This window comes from Phaethon lepturus, unplaced genomic scaffold (assembly GCF_000687285.1).
Source record: "Phaethon lepturus isolate BGI_N335 unplaced genomic scaffold, ASM68728v1 scaffold57786, whole genome shotgun sequence".
Taxonomy (NCBI): Eukaryota; Metazoa; Chordata; class Aves; order Phaethontiformes; family Phaethontidae; genus Phaethon; species Phaethon lepturus.
The window spans coordinates 7,683-18,760 of NW_010545308.1; the positions used below are offsets into that span (position 1 = coordinate 7,683).

The window sequence follows — 11,078 nt, forward strand, 5'->3', positions numbered from 1 at the left end:
TCAGGGTTTTGAAAACTTGTGGTGAGATAGTGTGAGAGATGGTTACTGTGATTCATGCCTTTACAATTTCTGTGCCAATAAATGTCTTCCTCTTCCTATGCTAAAGGTGTATTTAATCCCGCAAGAAGAACTTTAATGCCATTTATTATGTATAGGTTCGACTTCAGCTTATGGTAGTCTGCATTAATTCAGTTCATGAGCCTTTTTTGGTACAATTATTAAACTAACACAAAGTTGTTTTTTTTGAGTACTTCAACATAAGGATTTGCTTTTATTCTGTAAAGTATTGAAATTGTGGGGTTTTTTAATTACAAATCATTCTAAATTACCAGAAATCATGTTTTAAATACTCTGTTATTCACTTACAGCTGCCAAAACATAGTACAGTGAAATAATGGTCTGCTAGCCTGCTAAACAAGTGTCCAGCTTCCACAATGCCTGTGCAGGCAGCTCAGTGGACAGAATTTCTGTCCTGCCCAATCTGCTACAACGAGTTTGATGAGAATGTGCACAAACCCATCAGCTTAGGTTGCTCTCACACTGTCTGTAAGACCTGCCTGAACAAGCTTCATCGCAAGGCATGTCCTTTCGACCAGACTGCCATCAATACAGACATCGATGTGCTTCCTGTAAACTTTGCACTCCTCCAGTTAGTTGGAGCCCAGGTATGATTTAAGCAGCTCTATGTTTTGCCACTTTGTGTTATTACCATTTACATGCTGGTTGCAATACGTGTGCTGATCTTTTTCCCTCGTTTTAGTCTAAAAAAAATGGTAAGACTTTAACTTTGTAATGTTTAGAAGACCATACATACTATAAAAGCAATCACACTATTTTCAGAACCGTCCTCTTCTCATAAAATGAAAACATGTTCTAGTTGTAACCTGAATTCTGGTTTAAAAAGGCTCTTGAACTGTGACTGGAGAAAAATACCCATTAGGAAATAGACAATTATCTGCCACAACTGTCATTAGAAAAGTGAACCCGCAGATTGCACTTGTTCATCGTACTCTTGCAAGTAATCTTGTTTCTACATGTCACATGTTCGAAACTAGCTAGCTGTTTAACCAAGTTTCAGAAGTGTGTGTGCATAATTTTTTTTTTTTAAAATATGCATGATGATGGCTTTTCAGTTGCATTTTCAGACACTGGCTAATCAGGCCAGGAGTGTTCCCTGTGTTGTCTCGTAGCAGTGGCAAAACAGCGATTATATAATCAGGACTGTGCTTTATGGAGACTAAATAAGTCTGTTCACCTTACACTGATTCATATGCTTTTTCATATTACTTTTGCTGTAACACCTGGGTAATGCAGTAAGAAGATGCTTTTGACTTTGCTTTTTAATGTCTTATGCCTTGGCACAGCTATTGGTAATAACACTATCTATGTCCATGGTTTTGTTTGTCAAGTTCACGTGTTCCTTTCATTTTTTTATTTCTAAGTTTGTGTCAGATCACTGCCTTGATCTTACAACATTCATTTTCCTGGTCTCCTAACTTCTTGCAATGTCTTTCAAACAATTTAACGTATTGTGACTAATGCTCCCTCTATTTTCATTGTCTGACCTTGTTACTCCGAGTTTTTTCCACCAAGTTAAATTTGCTAGTTCTTCTCTTTGAAGATTTCAGCATGCCCAAATTATGCCTAAATTAATTTTTTATCTTTGCTTTTGATTTTTTTCATATTTTCTTTCCAGTTAATTTTGTCTTATAACTTGCCTTGTCTGTAGTAAATCATGCTGATCTTGTACACTGATCATCCTCTCAAATCTTGTGTTCTTCACTCATCTTTTACGTACCTTCTCATTAGACCTTGGTTGTTTTCTGCCCTACTTTTGTTCTTAATGTGTTGAGTACTAACAAAAATAATCTTTCATCATCCTGATCCTCATCTTGAGTCCTTTTTGTTATTCCTTATTACATTCTGCATACCTTGGGTGGGTCCTGTCTTTCACTTCTCTAAAAAGCAGCGTACATCTGCAGTGTTATGTAATTAACAGTAGTGGTGTTGGTACTATCATAGGCATATGAGAGAGGTCAGGCGGGTATATGTAATTCTTGTCCCCCCTCCTCCCCCTTGCATTTTCTTAGGTACCTGATCATCAGACAGTAAAGTTGAGTAATGTAGGAGAGAACAAACATTATGAAGTAGCAAAGAAATGTGTTGAGGATTTGGCACTCTACTTGAAGCCATTAAGTGGAGGAAAAGGTGAGTCTCTACTGAACAGCGTAATTTTGATGTAGCTTACTTTTAAACACAAAACATTGTGTTTCCAGCACTGATTTTAGATGTCAATGGGACAATCCTCTAATTTTTGTAATAAAATTTCCCTTATGTCTTTAAAAGCTTATTCACACCTGTAATACTTTTAAAAAATTATTTTAAGTTTACAAAATACTCGTTTTTATTTAATAATGTTACCTTAGGGCTAACTTTGTACTAAAGCTGAACTTTCCTCAAAGGATGGGTTTGATATTAATTTGAGACTTTAATTAAAATTCTTTTTGATAATGAATTACACAGAGTTGACTAAAGAGAAGGGAAGATACCTGTGGCTAGTATCTAAGTCCTAGAGAAAGACACATACTACTTGACATTTTTGTTTGTCTTATTTGGATAAATTTGTCTGATTAGAAGCAATAGTTTGCCTTTTCTCTCTTTCTTTGAAGGTGTTGCAAGCTTGAACCAGAGTGCACTAAGCCGTCCAATGCAAAGGAAGCTTGTGACGCTGGTGAATTGTCAGCTGGTGGAGGAAGAGGGTCGGGTTAGAGCTATGAGGGCAGCTCGATCACTGGGAGAGAGGACTGTTACAGAATTGATCTTGCAGCACCAAAATCCTCAGCAGCTTTCTGCCAATCTTTGGGCTGCTGTCAGGGCACGAGGATGCCAGTTTCTAGGACCAGGTAGGGTACCTGTAGAATCTGAAACAGTATATTTATCTGTACCCTTTCTTAACAAAAAATTATTTGGAAATTTCTTCTGTTGAGTTTGAAGATGTAATTATTTCTGGTTTTCAACTTTTTGCCAGGAAGAAAGGAGAAGGGGGAAAAAAATTTACAATTTAGTGAAATCTACTGTTTTCAAGTTTTTTGTTTTGGATTGTTTGGGGTTTTTTTTCCCCCGTTATTAACTATTCTTTGAAATTGTGAGGAAGTATTTAAAAAATCCTGGCAAACGAGTAAATAAGCATGCTTTCTGCACAGTTTGTAATGCAGTGTAACTATGACACAGGCTGGTTGTACTGCTGTCTGTGATTAGAATTGGATAGGAAACTGCAAATGCTTTCTTGTTCATACTTTGGCTGTAAATACAACCAGCCTAACTTTAGTTGCAGCATACCTTAATATTAAAATTTATAATGATAATGTTTATATCTTTGATAGAAACAGCAAATTCTTAGTTAAGAATACTACTGAAGCAAGCACAAAAATGAGAAGGAAATTCTGTTTAAACTAGAAGTAGTCCTCTCTTGATTCCAATAACTGATGATAGCATTCCTGTACTGTTCCCATATTTATTTTTATACAGTTTCATGGTGTAGCATTGATGAGATGTCCAAAATGACAAAGGCTACAAGACTGCACAGCGGAGACAAGTATAAAAACCGCACTACTGATGCATTTATTACTGACAATTAGTCTTAACTCTTTAAGTTTGCTGTGCGTAGAGTGCTTCTAAATGCTTCTTCCAAATCAGCAAATTTCTTACAATGTTTACAAAGCTTTTTTTTCTTATGATTAGTGAAACAAAGTAATAAGGAATTATGTTCAAGATGATTCAGATGCCTCTACTTATTGTGTTAATATATGATAGCCTTGCTGCTTTCTGGCAATATATTTCACTTACTATCTTTATTTCTGTGTGTTGAAGCTATGCAAGAGGAGGCACTGAAACTTGTATTACTGGCACTGGAAGATGGCTCTGCACTCTCAAGAAAAGTTCTGGTACTTTTTGTTGTGCAAAGGCTGGAACCAAGATTTCCTCAGGCCTCTAAAACAAGCATTGGTCACGTTGTGCAGCTACTGTATAGGGCATCATGCTTTAAGGTAACATACCAATATTTGAAGTTTGTTACTGTGAACTAGTGCAGCTCCAGAAAACCCTACCTAGGATTATAATCTTTTGCCTGTAAAATGTTACATAAATTCAGTTTCTACATTTAAATAGTGTAGACCCTTAAGATTTTATCTAAAACTGTCATAAAGTAGTTGTTTGAGATTTAAAATTCCCTACAAAAGGAACAAATGGTCACACACGGAATTAGCCAGAATAGATTCCGAAATTACTGCCCGCATTATTAATTGCTGCCCATCATCTGCAAATTACCTCCCCTGAAAGAGGCATGAAACCTGACTCTGTAGGCATTCCTAGCCTGTTTCAGGAAGAAGTGTTAATATAATCACATTTTACTTTCTTTAGATTCGTAAGACTTGGCCATGGCTAGACATGCCAGACTGGCCTGGGTGCTCTCAAAGCTTAGAATCCAATTCCAGCATGCTAAAGAAAACTTTCGGAATACTGTAGTCCTGGGAACTTCCCTAGCCCCAACACCAGGCATGAGAGGAGGACACCATATACAGAGACTGCTCTCAGCCTGAACTCCCAACACTGTGTTTGCACATGTTTTTTACTCTCTCTCCTTTTTCTTTTGTTTGTATCTTGCTGCTTTGCACTGAAGAGGTGCTTTATTTTTGATACATAGGGATGTGTTGTTTAAACTGAATATTGCCAACTCTTTATACCTGGAGAAGAATGAAAAGTTAATTCCATGAGTCTCTTTTTCAATCACAGTTAAACATTATTATCACAACATCACTGAACTAAACATTAAAATAATGAGACCTGTTGCTTTCCGTTATGACGAATGCCTTCTGTAACCTAAGAGTTTTACTTAACATTTATAGTGGGCTCTCAGCTAAATATTCTGTTCTTTAAATGCCAATATCTTAAAATTTTTCTTCCTTTTTATTGAAGTCACTTCTAGAGACTTTCCTGTGTCATCCTCTAATATTGCATAGCAAAAACTACTAGTAGAACTACTAAATATCTATCTCCTGTGACTTAAGAAAATCTGATGACTTTCCTAGTTGGAAGTAGTGAGTTGATGTAGTTTTGTACCTTGAATAAAAGGTAAAAACTTGAATAGCTGGCTGTTCTGCATGTGCACTGCTACCTAAGTGGATGAATACATGGAAGAAAACTAAGTATATCCTAAATATACAAAAATAATTCTTTTGTGATTTGTGCTGTGTAACTGTCTTTTTCTGATGGACTTGGAGGTTTTTTGTTGAAGGAGGAGTATTTAACTATTACTATTTACTAGGTCACTAAAAGGGATGAAGATTCTTCTCTGATGCAACTTAAAGAAGAGTTTCGGAGTTATGAGGCTTTGCGGAGAGAACATGATGCCCAAATTGTTCACATTGCCATGGAAGCAGGACTTCGAATTTCACCAGAACAGTGGTCTTCCCTTCTTTATGGTGACTTGGCGCATAAATCACACATGCAATCCATTATTGACAAGGTTTGTCAAAGGGATGATTTTAGTATCTTTGTAGGATCAGATTTGACTACTGAATGTTATAATAAAAATCCAAGAACTGCTTGAGTTAACTTTTTTTCTTTAGTCATATCAAATATTAATTAAAAATAGAATTAAGGTGTTTTCCCCCACTGGAGCGTATTCTTCATATGAAGACATTTTGGTTTTCAGTAGTTTAAGACTAATTCCCTTTTTTGTGTCTTATGATGAAGCTTCATAGGGCAGATTCTGAGCTGAGAAATTAAATTTCTCTCCACTGATACTCTCTATATGCCATCTGAAGACACTACATATTGCCAGTGTAATGAAAATGGTTAAGATTAATAGTTCACAGTTGTAAGATGCAGCACACTAACGCTCACTTTGTTTTCAGCTCCAATCTCCCGAATCTTTTGCAAAGAGTGTACAAGAATTGACAATTGTCTTGCAGCGCACGGGGGATCCTGCAAACTTAAACAGGCTGAGGCCTCATTTAGAGCTCCTGGCAAACATAGATCCAAATCCAGGTATGCAAATGAAGCTTTTTAAGAATTTCTTGATATTTTTCCTATCTAGCAAAGTAAATTATTAAGATGATAACCCCCATTCCTGGTTTCAAAACTCCCATAATTAACATAGTATGTCATAAACTCTTCTTCAGGGCTGTCTGAGTTCTGTCCTAGTACTTGGTGTTTTGAAATACTAGAAGAGTTGCCTCTTATGCTGCTACTGGAATTATTGATGGAATGACAAGCCTGCTTTTAATAATTTTAGATGCAGCATCTCCAACGTGGGAGCAGCTGGAAAATGCAATGGTTGCTGTAAAGACTGTGGTACATGGGCTGGTGGATTTCATTCAGAATTACAGTAGAAAAGGCCATGAAACTCCACAGGTAACTATATTTGATTCTTGCATTATATGTCTTAAGGTACGTTTACTGAAAGATGCAACTTCAAAAAATTGCTATTGATTTGAAATATTTTTGGCCTTTTCTGTGGAATAATTGAGGATACTGTTATTTACTGCATTCAGGTTTTGAGAACATAACATTTCTGAATACGGAATGCAGCAGAGCTTGCAGATCCATACGATGGCATAGTACTGAACCCATCAACAATAAAGTTCCTTGGTTTTCTGATTAAAGGTGCAAAATGTAAAACCATCTCATGGATGTGTTTTGTGTGTTTTAAGCCTACTTTTATATAAAAGTCTGTTAGATTGTAAGAGTAATGTCTTGTGTGTTTGGGTTTTTTTTTTAAAGCCACAACCAAATAGCAAATATAAAACAAGTATGTGCCGAGACCTTCGACAGCAAGGGGGATGTCCAAGGGGAACAAACTGTACATTTGCTCATTCTCAGGAAGAGCTTGAAAAGTGAGTGTGGGAGACTTTTCTTTTTTTGTTTCTTTGTAATTTAAATCCAAGCAATCTTCATAGAATTTTGAAAACAATTTCTTCTATACCTTTATTCATTTGGAAGAATTTGCGAATCTCTTGAAGTGACAACTCTTTACATGAAATTGAAGGTACAGTAAAGCAATGTCTGCAAATTAATTCCAGTTTTAATTTTTATTTTACCCCATATGAAGTAAAATTTCCTTTCCTGAAACTGAGTCTAGGCTCAATGTCAGTCAGGGGTTGGTAATACTACTTACAAGAGAGAAAATGTTAATTTCATTTTAATTAAGGAATAAAGTTAATTATTTGAACTTATGTAATGTGTGCATTCTTGAAGCTGTTTTCACCCAAATCCATTTTTAAAGAACTGCAGAAGTGGATCTTCTAAGGGGAGAGATGATCTTCGGTTACAAGGAAGACGTTGATGTTCTATTTGCGGATTGTTGATTATAAGCACCAGTTTTTGAAGTCTTGAAACGTTTTGATAACGTGTTCCTCTCAATCCCTTAATTTTGCTAGTTTTACATAGACATTAAACATCACAATAAGCACTTTTTAAGTCACCTGTCTTGTGTGTGTGTTTGTACATGTGTTTGTTTATAGATATCGCTTGAGGAACAAAAAAATCAGTGCAACAGTGAGAACATTCCCCCTTCTAAATAAAGTTGGCGTAAATAGCACTGTCTCAACCACAACAGGAAACGTAATTTCTGTCATAGGAAGCCCTGAAACAACAGGGAAGATGGTGCCAAGTACTAATGGAATAGCTAATCTAGAAAGTGGTGTTCCTCAGTTGATCCCTCGCTGTGCGGACACCTCCTTAAGAGCTTTGGAGAACACCAAGAAGGGAGGGAAGTCTGGAGCCAATGGACAGAATGTTTCAGGATCACCTACAGAATCACTACCTGAAAAGTAGGTAACTTTTTTTTTCATAAAGATAACTGAGCACAACATTGTGCTTTTAGATTATCATGGAGTCTGTGGATGGCCAACAATAGATACTGAATTCTGGTCCTGGCTTGCAGTTGTTGCTGGTGCTCACTGGCTGCAGAATTGTGTAAGATCTTGTACTGCAGTGCAGATACTGCTACACAAAATGTGTGGATTCAAGTTGTCAACCGATGCTGGCTCTGTTTTAGCTGTTGAATCCTCCCATGCAATATAGATAAAATGGTAAATCTCTCACTTTAACTTTTTATTCTGTTGTTCTCAGCCTGCTATCTTACTTAATATTGAGTTATTACTTAAGAATAAAACAAAAAACTTGCACTCAAAATTTGACATTTCTTGAAACCAAGAAGGCTGCACATAGTGCGTAGTCCCTTAACAATCCTGGAAACCTTCTCGTTTTGGGAGTTTCCCTTAGAACTTTTTAGATACTTCTCCAGGAAGCACTGAACCTCTAAACAGCTCTTCAAAGCTTTTGTCTTTACCAGCATACACTTCCAACTAGTATGTAAGCTTCTGGGTATATATCAAAGCATTTATATCCACTTCTGAGTTTTTAGGAGAAAATGTGAGATCTAATAATAGTATAATTTTGGCATATGAAAAATAAAATTCCAGAGGAAATCAAATAGCCCAAATTTCCACATTACTTGGGAGTGTACACAAGGAGATGACTAACTGAAATAAGTAAAGATCTGCTTAATGATTTCTTGGTAATCCTTTTCAGTAAAATTGGTTCTCCACCCAAGACTCCTGTAAGCCAGGCAGCAGCTACCTCAGCTGGTCCTCCTAGTATTGGAACAGAAGTTAATTCTGTGCCTCCAAAATCCAGCCCGTTTGTTCCCAGAGTACCTGTCTACCCTCCGCATTCTGATAATGTTCAATATTTCCAAGATCCCAGGACTCAGCTGTCATATGAAGTTCCACAGTACCCACAGACAGGTGAGATGAGCACTGAATGAAAAGTAGCTCTGAACGTTTCTCTAGATAAACCTGAATGCTGAGAAGTAACTTCTATCTTAGTTTTGTGGATTTTTTTTTTTAATATCAGCTGAATCTTCACTTAATGGAATACTAATCTGGTCTGTTGCTGAGTATAGGATGGACCTGTAATTTTGCTCCCAGTGTTGGTGGTTCTTGACTCTGTGTGCTGTATGTTATGCAGCTTGTACCTCAGCATCCAGAAGAACTTGAACCTTGAGGTCTTCTTTTTCTTTTGTTAACATTTAATTGCATTTATTTAGGCTTGCTCACCTCATGCCCTATCCATGAGGGTATCCATAGTCAGGATTCAGACCCAGAGGCATAGCATGCTTCTACTGTGAGACTTGTGCTTGCTCAAATGTTTTTGAAAGGTTTCAGTCATCTTTTTAGGTTGCAGTATGCATGTTTATATTCAAGCAAACAATTGGGTGTTCTAGCATCAGGTCATTCACAAGCTCTCAAAACAAAAGCTCTGTCCCCTCTCAGACAACCCTCTCCAAAGGAAAAAGAATAAGTCAAGTGTGAAATGGTTACTTATGGACCTTTGGAATTACTTTATTTTAGCAATACGGCTTTTTATTTTAAAGGTAACTATTTTAACTGCCAATATAAAGAAGTGCTTAAGATGCTGTCTCTTCAGTTACATAGTTATACCATAGTACATAGCAGTAATGTCAGAGAAACTCCCATTTTCCAAACTGGGTCGAGGTGGTAAAGGGTCAGCACTACATCTGCAAATATGGTTGTCATACATGAAATTATATTCCACAGAAAAATGATAGGGTCAGTAACAGGTTAGTAAAGTGTGGCACTTCATTCTCTGAAGGTACTTATCAACACTGTTTACAGTTTTAGAAGGTGTAAAATTCTGGGTCATTTGTGGTTACATTAAATATGCCTTTTTCCAATTTTTAAGGATACTATCCACCACCTCCAACAGTACCAGCTGGTGTGGCTCCCTGTGTTCCTCGCTTTGTGAGGTCCAATAACGTTCCAGAATCCTCCCTCCCACCTGCTTCCGTGCCATATGCCGATCATTACAGTACATTTCCCCCTCGAGATCGACTGAATTCTCCTTACCAACCTCCTCCTCCGCAGCCGTATGGACCAGTTCCTCCAGTCCCTTCTGGAATGTATGCTCCAGTTTATGACAGCAGGCGCATCTGGCGCCCACAGATGTACCCACGAGATGATATTATTAGGAGCAATTCTTTACCTCCCATGGATGTGATGCACTCATCTGTCTATCAGACATCATTACGTGAGAGATACAACTCTTTGGATGGGTATTACTCTGTGGCTTGTCAACCTCCAAACGAACAGAGGACTGTGCCTTTACCAAGGGTAAGTGAGAGCCAGAAAGGGAAGGATGTAGTCTTGGTTCTGAAGGTTATTACTGTAAAGTTGGTAAATAATTAGCATAGACCTCTTCTGTTTGTTTGGGGTTACAGTGATCAAGACATGTGACCTGGACAAAGTTCTTGTCTTGTTTTTAATGTTAATAAAATGGACTTGTAAAATAGACTACTCTTATCTGGATTAGGACCAGAGCCCCTCTGCCTCTTTAATTCCTGTGCATGTTGCTTGATTTAATTATGTATTAAGTTGTGAGTTGCCATACATGGGCCAGGTTCTCTCCAAATCATTGTGAAATTCTTCTAGTGATACAGACCCAAGGGAATTTGGGGGTCCAGGGTGTCCCATGCAAGCATTTGCCTTCTGATTAGAGTATGATAGGATATATAGTCCTGTATTTATTATTGCTAGGAGCCTTGTGGTCATTTGAAGACTGGTTATGATGAGCAGTTAAGACGGAAGCCAGAGCAATGGGCGCAGTACCACACGCAGAAAACTCCTCTGGTATCGTCAACTCTTCCTGTGGCAACACCATCTCCAACACCACCTTCTCCTCTCTTCAGTGTAGATTTCAGCACAGAGGTGGGAAGCCAAAGAACTTCTTTATTTTCCCTTCCTGTTTCTGTAAGACACCATGTAATAATTCTAGTAAAGGTTTTATACCTGCCATCTATTCATAAAACAAGTTTAATCTTTTAGCAAAAGGAAAGTAATATCAAATAATGCATTTATTGAATTTGATATTAAGGTGGTGCTAAACATGATTGCTGAAAAAAGGTCAAGAAGTGAAGTGATTCAATTTACCCTCACTAAAGAAAATGTAATTTTTTATGAACTAGCTTTGTGAAGCTCCAGGTTTTTGTGTAGGGA

General features: G+C 37.4%; 1 protein-coding gene across 2 annotated transcripts in view; it reads left to right on the plus strand.

The window, feature by feature from the left end:
• Positions 1-403: 403 nt before the first annotated feature.
• Positions 404-11,078, plus strand: part of RC3H2 (ring finger and CCCH-type domains 2) — a 17,425-nt gene continuing 6,750 nt past the window's right edge. For both annotated transcript variants that reach the window (XM_010288893.1, XM_010288892.1), the window contains exons 1-12: positions 404-665; positions 2,091-2,208; positions 2,670-2,903; positions 3,871-4,046; positions 5,324-5,524; positions 5,916-6,048; positions 6,296-6,414; positions 6,784-6,896; positions 7,524-7,832; positions 8,596-8,810; positions 9,769-10,196; positions 10,620-10,790. In XM_010288893.1, the coding sequence (XP_010287195.1) occupies positions 435-665; positions 2,091-2,208; positions 2,670-2,903; positions 3,871-4,046; positions 5,324-5,524; positions 5,916-6,048; positions 6,296-6,414; positions 6,784-6,896; positions 7,524-7,832; positions 8,596-8,810; positions 9,769-10,196; positions 10,620-10,790 (2,448 nt within the window). In that variant the 5' untranslated portion in view covers positions 404-434. The remainder of the gene's footprint in view (positions 666-2,090; positions 2,209-2,669; positions 2,904-3,870; positions 4,047-5,323; positions 5,525-5,915; positions 6,049-6,295; positions 6,415-6,783; positions 6,897-7,523; positions 7,833-8,595; positions 8,811-9,768; positions 10,197-10,619; positions 10,791-11,078) is intronic.